Source organism: Eriocheir sinensis, unplaced genomic scaffold (genome assembly GCF_024679095.1).
Source record: "Eriocheir sinensis breed Jianghai 21 unplaced genomic scaffold, ASM2467909v1 Scaffold739, whole genome shotgun sequence".
NCBI lineage: Eukaryota > Metazoa > Arthropoda > Malacostraca > Decapoda > Varunidae > Eriocheir > Eriocheir sinensis.
Genome location: NW_026112097.1, coordinates 185001 through 208115, shown reverse-complemented (window position 1 = coordinate 208115; position 23115 = coordinate 185001). Strand labels below are relative to the sequence as shown.

General features: G+C 44.1%; 1 protein-coding gene across 1 annotated transcript in view; it reads left to right on the top strand.

The window, feature by feature from the left end:
• The first annotated feature begins 4364 nt into the window (after nucleotides 1-4364).
• LOC126994181 (uncharacterized) overlaps nucleotides 4365-23115 on the top strand; it is a 73395-nt gene continuing 54644 nt past the window's right edge. The window contains exon 1 of the mRNA XM_050853436.1: nucleotides 4365-4451. Coding sequence (XP_050709393.1) covers nucleotides 4442-4451 — 10 coding nt within the window. The 5' untranslated portion in view covers nucleotides 4365-4441. The remainder of the gene's footprint in view (nucleotides 4452-23115) is intronic.

Sequence of the window (23115 nt, the reverse complement as noted above, 5' to 3'; positions counted from 1 at the left end):
ATGTTAGAATCTGTACAGAGGAGGATGACAAAGATGATTCAGGGGGTGAGAAACTTGCCTTATGAAAACAGACTGAAACATTTAAATCTACACTCTCTAGAAAACGAAGGTTGCGAGGAGACCTGATCGAAGTCTATAAAAGGATGAAGGGCTTTAATAAAGGGGATGCCAATAGGATTTTGGTTGCTAAAGAACCGGGTAGGACACGTAGCAATGGATTTAAGTTAGATAAATTCAGATTCAATAAAGACATGGGCAAGAATTGGTTCACCAATAAAGTGGTGGATGAATGGAATAGGCTTGGCAGCCATGTCTGAGTGCCATTACCATATATGCATTCAAGAAGAGACTGGATAAGGTCATGGATAGAGAGGTAAGATGAGGTTGAGAGTACAGAAGCTGCATTGTATAGACCAACCGGCCTCTTGCAGACTCCTTCTTATGTTCTTATGAAAATAAGGATAAGAAAAATAAGTTAGAGTGACAAGGAAAGAGTGAAAGAGAGAAAAAGGTGAAAGGAAGATCAACAGGAAGTGAGGAGAGGAGATAAAAGAAAGACAGAAGGGCAAGAAAAAAGATAAAAGTAAATAGGAAAAAATGAGAAAAGGGCTAAGGTAGAGACAGAAAGGAGTGTGCGAGTGTGTGAGTGAGTGAGTGTGTGAGTGCGAGAGCGTGAGAGCATGTGAGTGTGTGAGAGTGAAGGACAGAGAGAGAGTGACGGGAAAGAATAACCTCGGTACATAGGAACTCGAGGGGGAGAGAGAAGACAGGGAGGTGGAGTAGGAGGGAGAGGGAGAGAAGGAGGGAGGAAGAGAGGGAGGGGAAGCATCATTGTGTGGTCTGCCATGAGAGAGGGGATGAAAGAGGGGAGGGGAGGAAGGGGTGTGCATTATCTCCGCCAGACAGCTCCTCCTTCCTCCCCTTGCTGCCCTTTCCTCCTCTCCCCTCTGTCCTTTGACCTTTGACCTTTGCATGTTCCTAAATCCGTGTTCTCAGTTGTTTTCGGCCCTCACAACATATCCAAAGACCACACAGGAGATTAGTCGGGTTCCCATGAGTTCTTTATTTCATGTTTATGGTGTAGAAGAATTGTCAAAGAATCACTAGACTCATTAAACTACCCTTGGGAATACTAACACAATCTCCACGATAGTCTACTCAAATGTGTGTGTGTGTGTGTGTGTGTGTGTGTGTGTGTGTGTGTGTGTGTGTGTGTGTGTGTGTGTGTGTGTGTGTGTGTGTGTGTGTGTGTCGGAATGTTTGAGAATATGTGAACCTTACCTCCTCCTCCTCCTCCTCCTCCTCCTCCTTATTCACTCTTCCCTTCACACGCTTCTCTTAATTAACTCCTATTTATCTTCCTTATATTTTTGCTTTTCTATATTTTTTTCCACTTCAGTACAACCTTCCTCTATTTTTCCTCTCTTTTGTCTTTTCTATTTTGTCCAATCATTCATTTCTCTTTCCCTTTCTTTTATCTTTCACTTCTCTCTTTCCCTTTTCCCTCTCTGCCTCCTTCCTCCTCCTCCTTCTACTTTTCTCTTTTCTCCTCTTCCTCTGGTTCTCGTAGCGGTAATCTTCACATTCTTCTTCCCCGTTTTACCACCTTATCTCTCCCCCTCTTTCCCTTAGTTGCTACAATTTATTTCCTTGCCTTTCCTCCCTCAACTTTTTCTTCCTTCCCCTTTCCTTTTGGTGTCTTAGTGGTACCCTTAATCCCCTTAATATCTGGCTTCCTTTGGTACCCTTAATCCCCTTAATATCTGGCTTCCCTTGGTACCCTTAATCCCCTTAATATCTGGCTTCCCTTGGTACCCTTAATCCCCTTAATATCTGGCTTCCCTTGGTACCCTTAATCCCCTTAATATCTGGCTTCCCTTGGTACCCTTAATCCCCTTAATATCTGGCTTCCCTTGGTACCCTTAATCCCCTTAATATCTGGCTTCCCTTTCTGCTACCTTTCCACACCCCTTTTACCCTCAGTTACCTCACCCTCTTTTTCATCCTTTTCTTCCCTCAAGTTTTCCCTTTTCCTCTTAGTCTTCCCTTTTCTTCCTCCTTTTTCCCTTCATTTCCTCCATTTCTCCTCTTTATTCTCTGCCATACCGTCCCTCAACTTTCCCCTTTCCTTCTTTTTCCCCTTCTCCTCCTCCTTACCACGCCTCTCTTTCCCTTAGTCACCCCCCCTTCCTTCCTCCCTCACTTCCTCCTCCCCTTACGTCACACACACAAAGGTCTCCCAACACCTCGTTCTCGTCCGGAGCGACTCAACGAGGTAGCAATTTCGGGCGAGTCTGTTCCCTTAAGATTTGTATGAAAATTATCCTCCCAAAACGAAATCCCAGACCAAGAAGGGGAAGTAAAGTGTCTAGTGGAAGAAGGAGGAGGAGGAGGAGGAGGAGGAGGAAGGAGGAGTGAGGCAGAGGAGGACGGTTGGATGGAAAGGGGCGCTGTTTTATTTTGCTGCCCAAGTTAAGTTTAGTCTCCCCATGACGACCTTGGTTGCGCCGAGGTCGTCCTTCTTGTCTGTATTCTTCGGCGCCACCCTTCCCCCCCTCCCCCAATCCCCCCTTCCTCTCCCCCCCCCCCCCCTCCTTCTTCCTGCACTTCCTTCTTTCTTTCTTTCTTCCATCTCATTTCTTCCCTTCCTCTCCCTTTCCGATTCGATTTTCATCCATCTTTACCTCCTTCTCTTATTCATTTTCTTCCTGTCCCTCTTCCTTCCTCCTCCCACCCTTCTCTCCCCCTTCCTTCCTGTTCTCCCTTCTTTCCCTCCTCCTTCCTTCGATCTAACTCCTTTCCTCTCCAATTCGATCCTCATCCTTCTCCTCGACCTCCTCCTCCTTCTCTTCCTCGTTCTTCTTTTGTCTCTTCTTTTCTTCTCCTTTCCTCACCCTCCCCCTTTCCTCCCCCTTCTTTACCTCTTCCTCCTATCTTATTCTCTTCCTCTCCAATCCGATTTTCATCCCTCTCCTTCTCGACTTCCTCTTCCTCGTTTTTCCCCAGTCCTCCTTCCCTCCTTCCTCTCCTTTCCTTCTCTCCACTTGTCAATTCATTCCTCCGGCTCTCATTCCTCCTTTCCTCGACATCATCCTCATTCTTCACCCACCAGCACGCCTATACTTCCCACCCCATCTCTCCTCTCTCCTCTCCAATCCCCTATTTATTCCTCTCCCTTGTCCTTCACCCACCTAGAAATCGAGCATACAGGGTACTGGGTTTTATTTCAAGGAGCGTAAGCAACAGAAGCGCCGAAGTCTTCCTCAAACTATATTTAGCATTAGTTAGACCTCATCTTGACTATGCGGTTCAGTTCTGGTCACCTTACTATAGAATGGATATCAAAATGTTAGAATCGGTGCAGAGGAGGATGACTAAGATGATTCAGGGGTTAAGAAACTTGCCATACGAGGGAAGACTCAAACAGTTGAACTTACATTCTCTAGAAAGGCGAAGGGTGCGTGGAAACATGATCGAGGTTTATAAATGGATGAAGGGCTTTAACGAGGGGGATATTCAATAAGGTTCTGTTGGAAAGAGAACCGGGTAGGACACGAAGTAATGGGTTTAAACTGGATAAATTCAGATTCAACCGGGATATAGGCATAAATTTGTTTACTAATAGAGTGGTGGATGAGTGGAACAGGCTGAGCAGTCATGTGGTGAGTGCCAATACAATTGTCGCATTCAAAAATAGATTAGATAAATCAGTGTCACTGGATACATTCATGGACAGCGATATTAGGTGGGGTTAAATTCACGTGAGCTTAGGTTCAAAGGAGCTGCCTTGTACAGGCCTACCGGCCTCTTGCAGACTCCTACGTTCTTATGTTCTATACCATTATCATTATCATCCCCATCTCCTCCTCCTTCCCTTCAGCTCTCCTCCTCTTCCCTCCCTTTTCTCCCATTCTTCCTCCATGCTCTCTTCAATCCCCTATTTCTTTACTATTCCCCATTTCTTCCTCCTCCTCGCCCTCCATTCACCTTTACCTTCCCCTCCTAATCATCATTCGAATCTCCTCGTCTTCTCTCTCTTTTCCGAAGTCTCCTATTTCTTTCGCGTCTTCGTCCTTCACCCACCTTGCACACCTCTCTCCTCCTCCTTCCCCCCTCCTCCTCCTCCCCCCTCCTCCTCTTCCCCCCTCCTCCTCTTCCCTTCCTCCCTTCTCCCCCTCCTTTCCTCTCAGCCCTCGTTCAGAATATTTGTCCACGTCCTGTTGCGGGGCGGAGAGGCGCCATCAACACGTGGGTTGGCAAGGAGGTGACACACGTCGTTCTTCGTATTCCCATCAGGAGCAGTAGCGACACGGCGCCGCCACGAGGAGTATGTGATGAGCAAGGAACCCGCTGCCCCCCAACCCCCTCATCCTCCCCCCGCACATCCTCGCCCCCCTTACACCAGGCCGCGACGTCACTCTGCATTTGATGATGTCACTGGATGCTGCGGGGTGAGTACAGCCGGCTTGGTTTGTTGTTATTATTGTTATTGTTTACGTTAGAGGCAGACCAAGACAAGAATAAGAACATGTCTGCAACGCGTGGCCGCCAAGACGACAAGACAAAGCCCAAAGAAGACGCATCAAATATAGGCCCAAAAGTGTCTTGATTTACTCTTTGATACTGTTGATGATGAGGATTATGGTGATGTTGATGATGTTAATTTTTGTGGGGGTGGTGTGGGTTTGGGGGGAAAGGGGGAGAGGAGGCGGTGGGAGGGGGCGGTTTGTGTGTGTGTGTGTGTGTGTGCGTGACGTGTTGAACCCTCCACCACTAACGCCACCACCACCGCCGCCGCTCCGTCATCATTCGTTCCGGCGGAGTAAAATCTGTCGAGTGAGCGGAATATTTATTGGAAGGACTTCAGATAAACATTAAAGGCCCGCCGCGCCGCCCCCTGATTACCTAATGGCGCGGTGACGTCACTGAGGTTGGAGCAAGTCTATATTTCGGTGTCGTTATGTCTCGTGTTTTCATATGTCGCGTGTGGTGCCTGCTGTCCCTCCCGCCCTCCCTCTTGTCTGGCTTTCCCGTCTTTCCCGTGGCTGTTTCTTCCTTTCCTTGTTTGCTTCTCCCCTCCTCTCCCTTTCCCTTGCCTACTCTTTCCTTCCTTTCTCTTCCCTGTCCCTCCCTTCCTTCCTTTACCTTCCCTGTTCCTCCCTTCCTTCCCTTCCCTTTCCTTTCCCTTCCCTTCCTTCCCTTCCTTTGCCTTCCTTTCACCTGTGCCTTCCTTTCCCTTCCATATCTTGCTTTCTTCTTTCTTCTCCTTTACCTGCTGTCCCTCGTTCATTCTTTTCCTCCCCTTCCCCATGGCTGCCCCTTCCTCCCCTGGCTGTTTCTTCCTTTCCTTTTCTGTCCCTTCCTTCCCTTCCTTGGCTTCTTTCATCCTTCCATTGCCAGTCTCTCGTGCCCACGTACCTTCCTTTAACTCCCTTCCCTTGTCTGTTCCTTCTTTCCCTTGCCTATTCTTTCCTTCCCCTTTCCTGCAGTTTCTCGTGCCTCCTTTTCCTTCCCTTCCCTTGCCTGCTCCTCTTTTCCTTTCCCTCGTCTACCGTCACAAACATCTCCTTCACTCACTACCTTCGTCCTTATCACCCTCTTTCCCTCAATCCTTTATATCCCCCTTCCTTCCCTTATCTAACTGCCTCTTTCTTTCCCATTTCTATGCAACCACAAACACCACTACTACTACTACTACTACTACTACTACTACTACTACTACTACTACTACTTCTCTCACTACCATCATCACCGTCACTTTTTTTTCTTTCTGTTCATCATGTTTTCCTTCCCCCGTTTTCTTTATTCCATCTCCATCCTTTTCCTTCGCCACCGTCACAAAAAAACTACTTCCCTCCTTCTCTCCATCATCACCATACCTTTCCTACCCTCCTTTCCCTATCTTTCCCATACACCATCAACATCACCATTTTTCCCTCATCAACATCCCCTTCTCATGCATCCCCACCACCCCCATAACACACCATCACCACTATACAACAACCTCACCCCCCCCCACCCCTACCCACCACCATCACCACCACCACCACTACCGCCGCCGCCACCAGTCGCCATCGGAGCCATAAAATTTCTGCTCGCTCACCTGTAATTAGCATGGCGGACTTACCTGCCCCGCGAGTCACCAGGAATATGAACGGCGTCCTCCTCAACGGCCTCCAGCACACACCGTAGGGAGGAGGAGGAGGAGGAGGAGGAGGAGGAGGAGGGGGGTGTTAGGTTTTGTTTGTATGTTTCTGTTATCCTCTCTCTCTCTCTCTCTCTCTCTCTCTCTCTCTCTCTCTCTCTCTCTCTCTCTCTCTCTCTCTCTCTCTCTCTCTCTCTCTCTCTCTCTCTCTCTCTCTCTCTCTCTCTCTCTCTCTCTCTCTCTCTCTCTCTCTCTCTCTCTCTCTCTCTCTCTCTCTCTCTCTCTCTCTCTCTCTCTCTCTCTCTCTCTCTCTCTCTCTCTCTCTCTCTCTCTCTCTCTCTCTCTCTCTCTCTCTCTCTCTCTCTCTCTCTCTCTCTCTCTCTCTCTCTCTCTCTCTCTCTCTCTCTCTCTCTCTCTCTCTCTCTCTCTCTCTCTCTCTCTCTCTCTCTCTCTCTCTCTCTCTCTCTCTCTCTCTCTCTCTCTCTCTCTGCCTTTTTCTGGTTTGTTTTCATGTCCAATTATATTTTTCCTCGCTATCCGCCACATTTTTCTCTCGTTTATTCTCGCTTGTCGTCCTTTTCTTCTTCTTTTATATTGTTTTCTTTCCTCGTCGTTTTTCTTCTTGATCCTCCTCCTCCTCTTCCTCGTGTATCTTCGTTCTGTCTGTCTTTCTTTTATCGTTTTCTTTCTCTCTTTTCAGTGTCGATTTTTACTTCCGCTTCTTTTTTGGGGGGGTATCATTCATAGTTTTTATTTTTTTATTTTCATTGTTGGGGATCTCGTCAAATATTTGGAATTTCCTGTGTCTGTCTATCTGTCTGTCTGTCTGTCTGTCTCGTTCTGTTTGTTCCCTTTCCAAATTCCCATCATTTCACGTTCCTTTTATCCCCCTCCTCTTCTTTCCCTTCCCTTCCTTTCATCCTTTTGCTTCTCTTTTTGCTCTGCTTTTCTTACTCTCTTCCCTCTCCCTTTGTTTCTTCTTCTGCCGCATGTCTCTCCCTCTTCTGTCTTCCTGTATCTCCTTCCTGTACCTCTCTCTCTCCTTATCTTTTTTTTCCATATCGTGTGGTCATATTATTTTCAGCTTTCCTCTTCTCTTCCTTCCTCCTACTTATCCTTTTTTTCCTCATTTTCCTCCCGGTTTTCATGCTCCTCATTCTTCTTCCCTTCCTCTTCCTCCTGTTTCTCCCTCCTTTTCCAAACTTTCATCTGATGTGTTTCCTTTCGATTCCCATTCTGTCCCTTTTTCTACTTTCGTTTCTGTCTATATTCCCGTTCCTTTCCCTCCTGCTTCTTTATCTTTCCCCTGGTCTTCCTTTCTCTTACCCTCGTTTCTATCTATATTCCCTTTCCTTTCCCTCCTGCTTCTTTCTCTCTTTCCCCCTGGTCTTCCTTTCTCGTATCATCCTCCTCCTCCTTCTCCTGTTTATCTCTCCTTCCCAGCTGATAAGTTGCCTCCCTTCACTTCTCATTCTTCTTCTGCTTCTGTGTACTTACTTGTTCATCTTTCTCCTGCTTTCTCTCTTTCACCTGTTCTTCATTTCCTCCTCCTCCTCCTCCTCCTCCTCCTCCTCCATTCCTCTCCTGTTTCTCTTATATATTCCTGTCACTCTCTCCTATTTTTTTCCCCTCCTGTTCTTTCTTCCTCTCCCTCTCCTTCTCCTTCTGTTTCTCCCTTTTGCCACCTTATGTCTACTTTCTCTTAGCATTATTCTCCTTCCCTCTATCTTCCTGTTCCTTTCTCCCCTGCTTCTTTCTCTCCTTTCTCTTGTTTCTTCCTCTCCTCCTCCTTCTCCTTCTGCTTCTCTCTGTATATACCCTGTTCCCCTCTATCCCTCTTCGTTAATCACTCTTCTGTTTCTTTCATTTTTTTCTCCTTCTCTTTCTCCTCCTCCTCCTGCTTCTCTCTATATATACCCTGTTCCCCTCTATCCCTCTTCATTAATCCCTCTCCTGTTTCTCTCTTTCTCCTATTCTTCTTCCTCCTTATCTTTCTCCTGTTCCTCCTTCGCTCCTGGTCTGGGTTGTCGGGGCTGCCAGGACCGTCCACACTCGCGCCCCTCGACATGCGCCTCGCGTCTGCGCCTCACCAAGCGGACGCACGACCTCTTCAGCCGCCCTCAGCATTGGCAGGCCTTTGATATGCACCGTCCCCTCCCCCGACGCTCTTCATCACCCTGATATACTACGACTACTGCTGATGATGACACAGATGATGACCCCGACGTGACCCCCCCTTATACCCTTCCTCCAGACCCCGCCATCACCCTGATATAGTACGACTTCTGCTGATGATGACGCTGATGATGACCCCGACGTGACCTCCCCCCCCTATACCCTTCCCCCAGACCCCGCCAATCACTGCCCTTCCTTCCTCCCTCTTTGTGTTCCGCCCCCCTCTACCCGCCCTTCTTTTTTTCCCCCTTCCTGTGTCTTCTAATTCATAACAGTATTCCTTGACGCGAAGAAACAGATCGACAGACAGACAGACAGACAGACATTTCAAAAGCCATCAAATTCTCTAACCTCGTGTGGCAAATTGTTCACTCATATGCGACTGAAAACAAGACCATTTCGCTAGCGTGACGGGAAAAAGTTAACCAAACCCTCATGTATTCAGTAATGGAGGTGATGGTGATAGGGATGGTGCTGTTGTTTTTTGCAGTAAATATCACAAGGCCAATAATCAAAGGAAAAAAAAAAGACGGCTAATTCGCTGCTGCTGTAAAAGTAAATAGGAGTGATCAGAGGAGAGGTCAGTTACGGATGGTGGTGGTGGTGGTGGTGGTGAGAGTGGTGGTGTTGGGAGGATTGGTAGTAGGGGTGGTGGGTGGCAGTGACGGTGGTGATGGCAGGTGGTGGTGGTGGTGGTGAGAGTGGTGGTGTTGGGAGGATTGGTAGTAGGGGTGGTGGGTGGCAGTGACGGTGGTGATGGCAGGTGGTGGTGGTGGTGGTGAGAGTGGTGGTGTTGGGAGGATTGGTAGTGGGGGTGGTGGGTGGCAGTGACGGTGGTGATGGTAGGTGGTGGTGGTGGTGGTGATGGCAGTTGTGGTGGTAGGCGGTGATGGTGGTTGTGGCGGTGGTGGTGATGGCAGTTGTGGTGGTAGGCGGTGATGGTGGTTGTGGCGCCAGTGGTGATGGTGGTCGTGGCGCCAGTGGTGGTAGTGGTGGTGGTGGAGGTGGTAGTGGTGGTGGTGGTGGTGGTGGTGGTGCTGTGGTGCTACTGCTGCTGCATACCTCCACTTGTTCTCCAAATAAGGATAAACTCAAGCCTTACCACGACATGCTACTTGGACAACTCTCTCTCTCTCTCTCTCTCTCTCTCTCTCTCTCTCTCTCTCTCTCTCTCTCTCTCTCTCTCTCTCTCTCTCTCTCTCTCTCTCTCTCTCTCTCTCTCTCTCTCTCTCTCTCTCTCTCTCTCTCTCTCTCTCTCTCTCTCTCTCTCTCTCTCTCTCTCTCTGATCCCCCCTCTTCCTTCATCATTCTCTCCCTCCCCTCTCTCTTTCTCTCTCCCTCTCTCTTATCCCCCCCTCTCCATCCCCCATCTCTCTTTGATCCTCCTCTCCTTCCCCTCTCTCTCTGATCCTCCATTTTCCTCCATCTCTCTCCCTTCTCTCTCTGATATTCCCTCCCCTCATCTCTCTCTCCCTCGCTCCATCCCCTCTCTCTCTGATTCCCTCCATCTTTCTCTCCTTCCCTCCCTCTCCCTCTCTCCCTCTCTGACACCTGTACCTCCTGGCTCTCCTTTCCTCTCCCAACACCTGCAATCAATCGTCGCAGGTGCAAAGTTGCAGATGCACGATTTTTAACAGGTGTACAATTGCGTGTGTGTGTGTGTGTGTGTGTGTGTGTGTGTGTGTGTGTGTGTGTGTGTGTGCTAATTTTTGTTTTATTTGTTTGGTTTGTTTGTTGTGTTTTTGTATTCTTGTTCTTTTGTTTTTGTTTGTTGTTTTCTTTTTGTTTTTCCTTCGTCTTTGAGTAGGTAGGGAAACAGATGCCTCCCTTCGTGTCTCCTCTCAAGGTCACTCGAATCAGGGGGAAAGGAAATGCTTGGGTCGAAGTGGAGTTCTCATTTGTATGTTGTCAATGACTCCGAGGGGCACAAGGGCTGATGGAAGGGAGTGGGAGGGAGAGGAGAGGGAATGTTGGTGGGTAGATGAGGGAGGAACAGAAAAAGAGGAAAAGGGGCTGTGAGGGGAAGATAATGAGTAAAGGTGCGTAGAGGAACAGAAAAAAAATGGGTAGAAAAGAGGAACAGGAAAATGACGACCAAAATATAATGGAAGGAAAGGTGTGAGAAGAAGAGAAAAAGAAGCTTAGGTGAACAGAGGGAGAGGGGGGAGGGGTGGAATAGAGAAAGAAGGGAATGAAGAGCAAGGAATAATGAGAGAGAGAGAGAGAGAGAGAGAGAGAGTGTTGGGGGTAGAGGAAATTGGAAGAGAGGTGGAAAAGAAAGGAAGAGAAGGGAGAGGTGATAATAGAGAGGAAAAGAAGAGAAAGTCGATTGATGAAGAGCGAGGGAAGAGTGGAAAAAAAAGTGAAGGAAAAGGGAAAAAAAGAAAAAAGGAGAGAAGGAAGTTCGTAGGTAAGAAAAAGAAGGGAAATTCGAGAAGATAACAAGGGGAAAGTAATTACGATACAAGAGAGGGGAAAAAGAGAGAGGAAGTAGGTAGAAAAGGATAGGTAAAAAGAGGAATTGAGTAGAAATAATGAAACAAAGAAGAAAGCGGAGAGACTGCAAGAGAAGAAGATGAAAAGGAGGAAAAGAAGGAGAAACAGATAAAAAAATATACACGTCATGGAAAAAATAGGCAGCAAATGGAAGAGAACGAGTAAAAAAGAGATAATTGGGAGAACACCGGGTGGGAAATTGAGGAGATAAATGGAAATTGGAGAAGAGAAGGAGGAGGAGAGAGAGCTGGTGGAAGGATGGAGGAGGGAGGGAATGGAAGAGGGAGGGAGGTGAAGGAGAGGAGGAAGGTGGTGGATAAATTGAGTGAGTGGAGAGAGAGGGGAGATAGAGAGGGGAAGAGAAGCACCATGGCGAGAGAGAGAGAGAGAGAGTGTAAAGTGAATTAAAGCAAAATTAGACTGTAAATTCAAATAGCAAAAGGTAACAAAGAAATCAGTTACTTTCGCTACAAAGGTTTCAAGAGGAGGAGGAGGAGGAGGAGGAGGAGGGGGAGAAGGAGAAGAAGTAAGACTGCAAAACGTGTGAGAAAGTATAAACGAGAAGAAAAAATAAAGAATACCATCTTGAGAGAGAATATGAGGTATAATGTGACGGATTGTTCAGAGAGAAATTTTACAGATTGTAGAATATTGAAGGTGAAGGATATCGTAAAAGATGGACACGTGGCAGAGAGAGAGAGAGAGAGAGAGAGAGAGAGAGAGCGAGAACGAGAGAGGAAAAGGATAGAAAGAAAGGCATTACACACATTACAAACACATTTAAACACGAAACAAATGCCTGAAAGAGAGAGAGAGAGAGAGAGTGAGGGGTAAGATGATAGGGAAGAGCAAAGGTCACGTGATGTAATGAAGAGGGGAAGACGATGAAGGAGAAGGAGAAAGAAAGAAGAAAATATAAATAAGGAGATGATTAGACGAGAGAGAAACACACACACACACACACACACACACACACACACACACACACACACACACACTTATCTTATCCTGTTAACGAATGAAAATAAAATAAAACTAAAGTGTCATAATAAAGTCGAGTGTTTAGAGGACAGCTGAGATTTAGATGAGCTGTGCGTTGGTATTGGTGATGATGGTGATGATAGTGATGATGGTGATGATGGTGGTGATGATGGTGGTGGGGGTGTAGGTCGTGACGGGCGTGGTCATGGTCGTGATGGTGGTGGTGGTAGTGATGTTGTTGTTGGTGATGGTGGTGGTCGTGAGAAGAATGGTGATTAGGTCGTGAAGGGACGTGACGAAGGGATGAAAAGATGATGGTGGTTCAGACAGACAGAGAGAGACAGACACAGACAGACAGACAGACAGAGACAGAGACAGACAGAGACAAACAGACAGACAGATAGATACAGACAGACAGACAGATGTAGATACTGAACGGGTGGGAGTGGAGTGAATAAATGACAGGAATGAGGATGGAATAGATAATTAGGAGGGAAAGAAAATAGGAGGAAAGGCTGAGTGGAAAAAGAGGAGGAGGAAAAGTTGGAGAGGAGAAGACGAAATAAGAAAGAATAACAAGAAAACTACATTGTATATCTTAATTCAAGGACAAGAAAGTAATGTGAAAGCTCTGCAAATCATACACATAAAAAAAAATGGAAATGAAAAAACTCAGAAGAAATGAAAAACGAACACTATACAGGAAACGAGGGAATAGATATGATAGAGAGTGGAAGGCAGATAAAAATGGAATAAGAAAAGATAAAAGAAAATTAGATGTGGTAATAGAGAGGACAACAGAAGAGGATTAAGTGGAAAGAAAAGTGGATTTGCTTATATAGAGAAAGAGAAAGAAAGAAAAGATTAGAAGGAAGAAGGGGATAGAGACGAAAATGGGATGTGGTAAGAGAAAGACAGAGAAGAGGATTAAGACGAACAGGGGAAGAGAAGAAAAGTGCACTTGGTAATATAGAGGAAGAGAGAAAAAGAGGATTAAAAAGAAGAGGGGACAGGGACGAAAAAGGGATGTGGTAAGAGAAAGACAGAGAAAAGAAGGATTAAGACGAACAGGGGAAGAGAAGAAAAGTGCATTAGGTAATATAGAGGAAGAGAGAGAAAGGGGATTAAAATGAATAAGGGAAGAGAGGAATTTGGTAACAGAAAGAGGAAGAGAATTAAGAGGAATAAGAAAAGAGAGAAAAAAAGTGGATTTGGTAATTTAGAGAAAGAGGATTAAAAGGAAGAAGGGAAGAGACAGAAAAGGGAAGTGATAATAGAAAGGAAGAGACAAAAGAAGAGGAAGAAATAATAAAGAAAAGAGAGTAAGAATTAATATGAGGTAAGTAATGGCAGTGAAGTGAGAGGTGCTTAGAGGAGGAACGAAAAATCACCAATTCAAAAAAGGGAAAGGAAAAATAGGCTGAAGGACTGAGAGACACCTTGTGAGAGTGTGAAGTGTATGTAGCACGAGGAGGAGGAGGAGGAAGAGGAGGAGGAGGAGGAGGAAGAGGAGGAGGAGGAGGAGGAGGAGGAGAAGGCTGGCTAGTGCTTGGGCCTGAGGCAAGTGGTGAAGGAGGAGGAGGAGGAGGAGGAGGAGAAGAGAGGCATTAGACAGAAAGGAGAAGACACAAGAAAAATATAATGGGAAAAGAAGAACGAATAGGAGAGAAGAAGAGAAGAAGGAGGAGGAGGAGGAGGAGGATGAGTAGGAGGAGGCGAAGCACGTGGTGATGGAATGAGGAGAGAGAGTGACAGGGAGATGAGGAGGGAGAAGAAGGAATGAGGAGAAGGAGAAGGAGATGGGGCCTTGGACTGGGGAGGAGGGAGGAAGGAAGAGAAGGGGGCAGGGGGGGGCAAGAGAGAGAGAGAGAGAGGAGAGGGAGGAGGAAGGGAGGGAAGCGTGTGGCATTGAGAGAGAGGGGGAGAAAGGGGAGGAGACTGGGGCGCATGCAACTGGGGAGAGGGTATGAGAGGGAGGGGGAGGGGGAGATAAGGGCATTGGGCAGGGGCAGGGGGGGGGGCAGGAGCAGCTGTTGGCAGGGCAGGGTGGCGCCGGCGAACCTTCCGTCTGGCGTCCCTCTGTCGGAGCGCGCGACGGCGGTGCAACAGGACAAGTTCTCTGCGTCTTGCCCGCCCCGTCAACGCCCCGTCAATACCGTCAATATACCCCTTGTCAATACAGCCGACCACCTTACCCCTGTCTATACCCCTGACCTCTGTACCACTGTATCCATACCGCAGTCAATTTCTGTCAATACCCTGTCAATACCCTTTTTTATACCCCTGTTAATACCATGTCTATACTTCTGTCAATACCTCTGTCAACAGCTTGTCAATACCCCCTTGTCAATATGCCCACTGTCAAAATCCCTGTCAATACCCCAGACTTCTGTAACCCTGTCAAATACATCCACCCATACCCCAGTCAGTTTCTGTCAATACCCTGTCGATACATCCCCGTTCATACCCTGTCAATATACCCTCTGTCAATAACCCTGGAAATACCCCTGGCAATACCCCTGGCGTTACTCCTGTCAATTCCCATGTCAGTACCCTATCAATACCCTGTCAATACCCCTGTCAATACCCTGTCAATACCCTCTATACTCCTGTCAATACCCTCTCTATATCTCTATCAATACCCCTGTCAATACCACTGTCAAGACCATCTCTAGACCCATGTCAATACCCTCTCTATACCACTATCACTCCCCCTGTCAAGACCCTGCCAAAGACCCTATCCCTGTCACCCGTTTCCCTGTCAATTACAACCACGAATACCACCGTCAGTTTTCCTGTCTACTTTCTCCTGTCAGTTAGTACCCCATTAATACCCCTGTCAATACCACATCTTATCACTACCCCTGTCAACTGCATCCCTGTCAATAAGAACTTTCAACACCCCTGTCAGTTAGGCGCATCAGTTTCCCGTCAATTCTCCTGTCCACTTCACCCCTGTCAAATAAATCCATCAGTGGCCCCTTCAACATCACCCCTGTCCGTTACATCCCTCTGTACCCCTGTCAAGTCCCTCTCAACTCTATCTCTGTCATTGCAAACCACATCAACGCTAGCCCAGTCAATAGTATCACCACGTTAATCTATCCTTCCTTTGCCACTCTGTCAATTTTACCCCGTCTATTCCTTCTTCATTGTCGATACGGCCCTGTCAATTTTACCCCGTCAAACCACCCCTATCATCCATTATCTCCTGTCGATCCCTTGCGCCGTCAGTCTATCACCCCTTCATTACTGTACCGCTTCAGTCTTGCTTCTCCGTTACCCTTCCCCACGTCAACCTTGCCCTTTCACTGTTAACGCTACAATTCTCCCTCTGTACAAGGCTCTTCAGTATGGCCCTCCCTTGTCAAATTTACCTTTTCTATCCCTGCTTCCCCGTCAACAACCCCCCCGCTGTCAGTTTGGTCCCCTTGTTAGGCCCCTTCCATACCCTTGTCAATTCAAAACTCCGTCAATCTTTGTGCCTTGGCGTTCGTTAGCTTGCCTCCCTGTCAAACATCCTCTGTCAACGCTGCTCCTTTTATCTTTTCCCCTTTCAATCGTGCCCTATCAACTTGACCTTCATCCTCTCCACCCTGTCACCTCCTTATTCTCCTCATTGCGTTGTGGTCTCCCTGTCAGTTTACACCTCGACACACCTATTACCTTCTCCCTGCCTCCCCTCCCCCCCCCTGCCGTCAACTCCTCCCCCTTGCTAGTGCTACCCTATTATCACCTACGCTACAAAACTCATTATCATCGTCACCCCTACCCCCCCTCCTCCTACTCCTTCCCCTACACCCCTGTTCCCCACCCCCTACCCCTAGTTCGTCTGTGTCCTTTAAAGAATAATATGCTAGTATTAACCTCTCAACTCTTCCCTCCTCTTCCTCCTCCTCCTCCTCCTCCTTCTCTGCCGTCGCCGTCGCCGTCTCCTCCTCCTCCCCCTCCGCCGCCTCCCTTGGTACATGCACACTACGCCAACGCCAAAGCGCACACACACACACACACACACACACACACACACACACACACACACACACACATACCGCCATCCCTCCCTCGCTCCCCCCCTCACATCCCCCTCCCAGAAACCTCAATCTACCACACACACACACACACACACACACACACACGAGTCTTGTTTGCTCTCACGCCACGGCAATTAGACTCGTTTCTCGCCCTGACTGGCTGGCTCTCTTCCTGTCGCCCGTCACCCGTCTCATAATTCCTAAAGCGTCGACTTGTTTTTCGTGGGTCCTCGTGCGTAACACTTTGCCACTTTTCATCATCATTATCACCATCAGAGAGACAGACGGTCTCCACGAGAGAGGAGGGGGCAGGGTGTGTGTGTGTGTGTGTGTGTGTGTAAGTAAAAGCGAAAGAGGATTAAGTTGCGTAACGTGAACTGAGAAAATATTGAAAGGAGAGGATAAAGGAAGGAAGGAAGGAAGAGAGAAAGATCAAAGCGTTACATAAGAGACAGGAAGAGGAAGAGGTAAGAGGAGTAGAGAGATAAAGAGAGAGAAAGGAAATTAAGGAGATAAGAAGAGGGTAGGAGTAGAAATGAAGAGGGGAGGGGTGGAAGTTGAAGGATGAAAGAGAAGAAGAAAATCGGGAGAGAGGAGAGGAAGAGGCGAAAATGAAGGGAGGACAGAGAATAAAAGGAGAAGGAAGCGGAGGAGGAAAAGAAAGAGGAGGAGCAGAAGGTTCAAAGGAGGAAGTGAGGTAGAGAAAATTCAGGTAAAAGATGAGAGGTCGTGGGAAGGAGGAGAGGAAGAGGAAGTTGAAGAAGAAAAATATAAAGGAAAAATTGGAGATGAAGGAACAGGGAAAGAAAAAGAGTTAAGAGATAAGATGAAAGGAAACTGAGGGAAGGAAAAGGAAGGGGGGGGAGAGAGAGAGAGAAGACGAGATGGGAAGAAGAGTATGATAAAGAGGTAAAAGGAAAGATAATAGAAAAATATAGGAAAGGAAAGACGAGAGGAGATAAGTGTGGCAAAAGAGGAGATAATGAAGGAGAGGAAGGGAAGGGAAGGAAGAAGAGGTGAGGTTGTAGAGGATAAGAGGAGGGAAGGAGAGAGAGAGGGAAGACGAAATAGAAGATAATGAGGGGAAGGAAGGGAAAAGAATAACGAGGAAGGCGAGGAAGAGAAGGGATAGAGAAAAGAAAGAGTTATTAGAGCAAATGAAAAAATGGGAAAAGGGGAAAGGAGAAAATATGAAAGGGTAAGAAGAAGAGAGAGAAAGAGTAAAAGGAGAGATGAAAAGAAACTAAAGGAAGAAGAAGGAAAGAGAGGAAGAAAACGAAAGGGAGAAGTGTGGCTAAAGAGGAGATAATGCGGAAAGGAAGAGAAGGGAGTGAAGAGGAAGGCAAGGAAAGGCAAGGAAGGAAGGGAGAGGGTGGGGAGGGCTAGAGTTGCTGACACCATTACAGCAGCGAGTGATGGACATTATCAGACTTTTAACTCTTGAAACGCGTCCAGGTGGGCAGGTGAGTGGCCTTACCTGACGTACCTGAACCCCCTACCCTCTCCGTAACGCCCCCCTCCCCCCTTTCAACTATATACAGGTAGACTGACGCAAGATCTGCATTACCTTTGTTTCGTGTTGTGTTGTGTTGTTAGTTCATGTTGTTTCTCTTACTTATTGTTTTTCATTTTATTTTGTTTGTTCTTCATCCACTTATGTTTGTCTCCTCCTTTCCTCATCCATTTTTGTTTCCTCCTCATTTATCAGCCAATTTTGTTTGTTTATTATCCACTTTCGCTTGCCTCTCGTTTATCATCCAACTTTGTTTCCACTTCTTCATTTAGCATCCAGTTTCGTTTCTTTATCATCCACTATTTGTTTGTTTGTTTTCTTTATCATCCAGTTTCGTGTCTTTATCATCCACTATTTGTTTGTTTGTTTGTTTTATCATCCAGTTTTGTTTCTTTACCATTCACTATTTGTTTGTTTGTTTTCTTTATCATCCAGTTTCGTTTTTTTATCATCCACTATTTGCTTGTTTGTTTGTTTTATCATCCAGTTTTGTTTCTTTATCATCCACTATTTGTTTGTTTGTTTTCTTTATCATCCAGTTTTGTTTCTTTATCATCCACTATTTGTTTGTTTGTTTGTTTTATCATCCAGTTTTGTTTCTTTATCATCCACTATTTGTTTGTTTGTTTTCTTTATCATCCAGTTTTGTTTCTTTATCATCCACTATTTGTTTGTTTGTTTGTTTTATCATCCAGTTTTGTTTCTTTATCATCCACTATTTGTTTGTTTGTTTTCTTTATCATCCAGTTTTGTTTCTTTATGATTCACTATTTGTTTTTTTTGTTTTGTTTTCTTTATCATCCAGTTTTGTTTCTTTATGATTCACTATTTGTTTGTTTGTTTTCTTTATCATCCAGTTTCGTTTCTTTATCATCCACTATTTGTTTGTTTTCTTTATCATCCAGTTTCGTTTTTGTATCATCCACTATTTGTTTGTTTGTTTTCTTTATCATCCAGCTTCGTTTCTTTATCACCCACTATTTGTTTGTTTGTTTTCTTTATCATCCAGTTTTGTTTCTTTATGATTCACTTTGTTTTTTTGTTTTGTTTTCTTTATCATCCAGTTTTGTTTCTTTATGATTCACTATTTGTTTGTTTGTTTTCTTTATCATCCAGTTTCGTTTCTTTATCATCCACTATTTGTTTGTTTTCTTTATCATCCAGTTTCGTTTCTTTATCATCCACTATTTGTTTGTTTTCTTTATCATCCAGTTTCGTTTCTTTATCATCCACTATTTGTTTGTTTTCTTTATCATCCAGTTTTGTTTCTTTATCATCCACTATTTGTTTGCTTTTTTCTTTATCATCCAGTTTTGTTTCTTTATGATTCACTTTTTGCTTGATTTTTTCTTTATCATCCAGTTTTGTTTCCTCCTCTTCATTCACCATCCAATATTGTTTCTTTATCATCCACTTTTGTTTTCTTCTCATTTATCATCCACTTTTGTTTTCTTCTCATTTATCATCCAATTTTGTTTCCTCTTCCTCATTTATCGTTGTTTTGTTTGTTTTCATCCATGTTTTGCTTCTTTTCATTCATCATCCAGCTTTGTTTACTCCTCTTCATTTATCATCCAATTTTGTTTATCATCCACTTATTTCCTTCTCATTTACCATTCAATTTTGCTTGTTTATCATCCACTTTAGTTTTTCTTCTCATTTATCGTCCAATTCTGTTTCCTCCTCTTCATTTATCATCCAATTCTGTTTCCTCCTTTTCATTTATCATCCAATTCTGTTTCCTCCTTTTCATTCATCATCCAATTCTGTTTCCTCCTTTTCATTTATCATCCAATTCTGTTTCCTCCTCTTTATTTATCATCCAATTCTGCTTCCTCCTCTTCATTTATCGTCCAATTCTGTTTCCTCCTCTTCATTTATCATCCAATTCTGTTTCCTCCTCTTCATTCATCATCCAATTCTGTTTCCTCCTCTTCATTTATCATCCAATTCTGTTTCCTCCTCTTCATTTATCATCCAATTCTGTTTCCTCCTCTTCATTCATCATCCAATTCTGTTTCCTCCTCTTCATTCATCATCCAATTCTGTTTCCTCCTCTTCATTTATCATCCAATTCTGTTTCCTCCTCTTCATTTATCGTCCAATTCTGTTTCCTTCTCTTCATTTATCATCCAATTCTGTTTCCTTCTCTTCATTTATCATCCAATTCTGTTTCCTCCTCTTCATTTATCGTCCAATTCTGCTTCCTCCTCTTCATTTATCGTCCAATTCTGTTTCCTCCTTCATTTATCATCCAGTTCTGCTTCCTCCTCTTCATTTATCGTCCAATTCTGTTTCCTCCTCTTCATTTATCATCCAATTCTGTTTCCTCCTCTTCATTTATCATCCAATTCTGTTTCCTCCTCTTCATTTATCATCCAATTCTGTTTCCTCCTCTTCATTTATCGTCCAATTCTGTTTCCTCCTCTTCATTTATCGTCCAATTCTGTTTCCTCCTCTTCATTTATCGTCCAATTCTGTTTCCTCCTCTTCATTTATCATCCAATTCTGTTTCCTCCTCTTCATTCATCATCCAATTCTGTTTCCTCCTCTTCATTTATCATCCAATTCTGTTTCCTCCTCTTCATTTATCATCCAATTCTGTTTCCTCCTCTTCATTCATCATCCAATTCTGTTTCCTCCTCTTCATTTATCATCCAATTCTGTTTCCTCCTCTTCATTTATCATCCAATTCTGTTTCCTCCTCTTCATTCATCATCCAATTCTGTTTCCTCCTCTTCATTCATCATCCAATTCTGTTTCCTCCTCTTCATTTATCATCCAATTCTGTTTCCTCCTCTTCATTTATCATCCAATTCTGTTTCCTCCTCTTCATTCATCATCCAATTCTGTTTCCTCCTCTTCATTTATCATCCAATTCTGTTTCCTCCTCTTCATTTATCATCCAATTCTGTTTCCTCCTCTTCATTCATCATCCAATTCTGTTTCCTCCTCTTCATTTATCATCCAATTCTGTTTCCTCCTCTTCATTTATCATCCAATTCTGTTTCCTCCTCTTCATTCATCATCCAATTCTGTTTCCTCCTCTTCATTTATCATCCAATTCTGTTTCCTCCTCTTCATTCATCATCCAATTCTGTTTCCTCCTCTTCATTTATCATCCAATTCTGTTTCCTCCTCTTCATTCATCATCCAATTCTGTTTCCTCCTCTTCATTCATCATCCAATTCTGTTTCCTCCTCTTCATTTATCATCCAATTCTGTTTCCTCCTCTTCATTCATCATCAATTCTGTTTCCTCCTCTTCATTCATCATCCAATTCTTTGTCCTCCTCTTCATTCATCATCAAATTCTGATTCCTCCTCTTAATTAAACCTCCAATTCTGTTTACTCCTCTTCATTTATCATCCAATTCTGTTTCCTCCTCTTCATTCATCATCCAATTCTGTTTCCTCCTCTTCATTCATCATCCAATTCTGTTTCCTCCTCTTCATTTATCATCCAATTCTGTTTCCTCCTCTTCATTTATCATCCAATTCTGTTTCCTCCTCTTCATTTATCATCCAATTCTGTTTCCTCCTCTTCATTTATCGTCCAATTCTGTTTCCTCCTCTTCATTCATCATCCAATTCTGTTTCCTCCTCTTCATTCATCATCCAATTCTGTTTCCTCCTCTTCATTTATCATCCAATTCTGTTTCCTCCTCTTCATTCATCATCCAATTCTGTTTCCTCCTCTTCATTCATCATCCAATTCTGTTTCCTCCTCTTCATTCATCATCCAATTCTGTTTCCTCCTCTTCATTTATCATCCAATTCTGTTTCCTCCTCTTCATTTATCATCCAATTCTGTTTCCTCTTCTTTATTTATCATCCAATTCTGTTTCCTCCTCTTCATTCATCATCCAATTCTGTTTCCTCCTCTTCATTTATCGTCCAATTCTGTTTCCTCCTCTTCATTAATCATCCAATTCTGTTTCCTCCTCTTCATTTATCATCCAATTCTGTTTCCTCCTCTTCATTAATCATCCAATTCTGTTTCCTCCTCTTCATTTATCATCCAATTCTGTTTCCTCCTCTTCATTCATCATCCAATTCTGTTTCCTCCTCTTCATTTATCGTCCAATTCTGTTTCCTCCTCTTCATTTATCATTCAATTCTGTTTCCTCCTCTTCATTTATCATCCAATTCTGTTTCCTCCTCTTCATTTATCATCCAATTCTGTTTCCTCCTCTTTATTTATCATCCAATTCTGTTTCCTCCTCTTCATTTATCATCCAATTCTGTTTCCTCCTCTTTATTTATCATCCAATTCTGTTTCCTCTTCTTTATTTATCATCCAATTCTGTTTCCTCCTCTTCATTTATCATCCAATTCTGTTTCCTCATCTTCATTTATCATCCAATTCTGTTTCCTCCTCTTAATTTATCATCAATTCTGTTTCCTCCTCTTCATTTATCATCCAATTCTGTTTCCTCCTCTTCATTTATCCCTCCTCTTCATTTATCATCCAATTCTGTTTCCTCCTCTTCATTTATCGTCCAATTCTGTTTCCTCCTCTTCATTTATCATCCAATTCTGTTTCCTCCTCTTCATTTATCATTCAATTCTGTTTCCTCCTCTTTATTTATCATCCAATTCTGTTTCCTCTTCTTTATTTATCATCCAATTCTGTTTCCTCCTCTTCATTTATCATCCAATTCTGTTTCCTCCTCTTCATTTATCGTCCAATTCTGTTTCCTCCTCTTCATTTATCGTCCAATTCTGTTTCCTCCTCTTCATTTATCATCCAATTCTGTTTCCTCCTCTTCATTTATCGTCCAATTCTGTTTCCTCCTCTTCATTTATCATTCAATTCTGTTTCCTCCTCTTTATTTATCATCCAATTCTGTTTCCTCCTCTTCATTTATCATCCAATTCTGTTTCCTCCTCTTCATTTATCGTCCAATTCTGTTTCCTCCTCTTCATTTATCATCCAATTCTGTCTCCTCCTCTTCATTTATCATCCAATTCTGTCTCCTCCTCTTCATTTATCATCCAATTCTGTTTCCTCCTCTTCATTTATCATCCAATTCTGTTTCAGTTACTTATTCTCAAGGTGGACAACAGACAGATAGGACGATGACCCTTCCATTAGTCCTCTTTTTGTTGTTTATTGATTGCGTCATCCGTTTTCTTCTCCAGGTAAACAGACAGATGTTGTTTACCTATATTTCCTCACTTATTGCCTCACGTTATTGCACTTTGTATTTATCACCTCTTTTCTTCTTTATTTATTCTCCTTTTTTTTCTTTTCCTTCATTTTCTTTTCCCTTTTTCTTTTCTCCTTTTTCCTTTATTTTCATTTTGTATCGCCTCAAGATGGTTTGATTTTTAGGCTTTTTTAATTAGTGTGTTGTTAATATTCCTCTTCATATTGTGTCTAGGTATTTTTTTCATTATTATTATCAGTAGTAGTAGTAATAGTAATAGTAGTAGTAGGAGGAGGAGGAGTATCATTATTATCATCCTTACAACCATGATCACATACTATCATCGTTATTAAGGCGTGAGTGACATGTTTCATTTTTTTAATCCCAGGACGCCAAAATAAAGAAAAAATAAACACTGACTGACGCGACTCTTCACTCTATTAATTCACTCGTTGTTTTCTCCTCCTATAAAAATGTACGACGTCCGCAGCGCTCCTGTGTGTGTGTGTGTGTGTGTGTGTGTGTGTGTGTGTGTGTGTGTGTGGAATAGCAAGCTTATTTGTCTATGTATGCTAATCGCGCGTGTGTGTACTCTTGTTGGCCTTGTCATGTAAGTACTTAA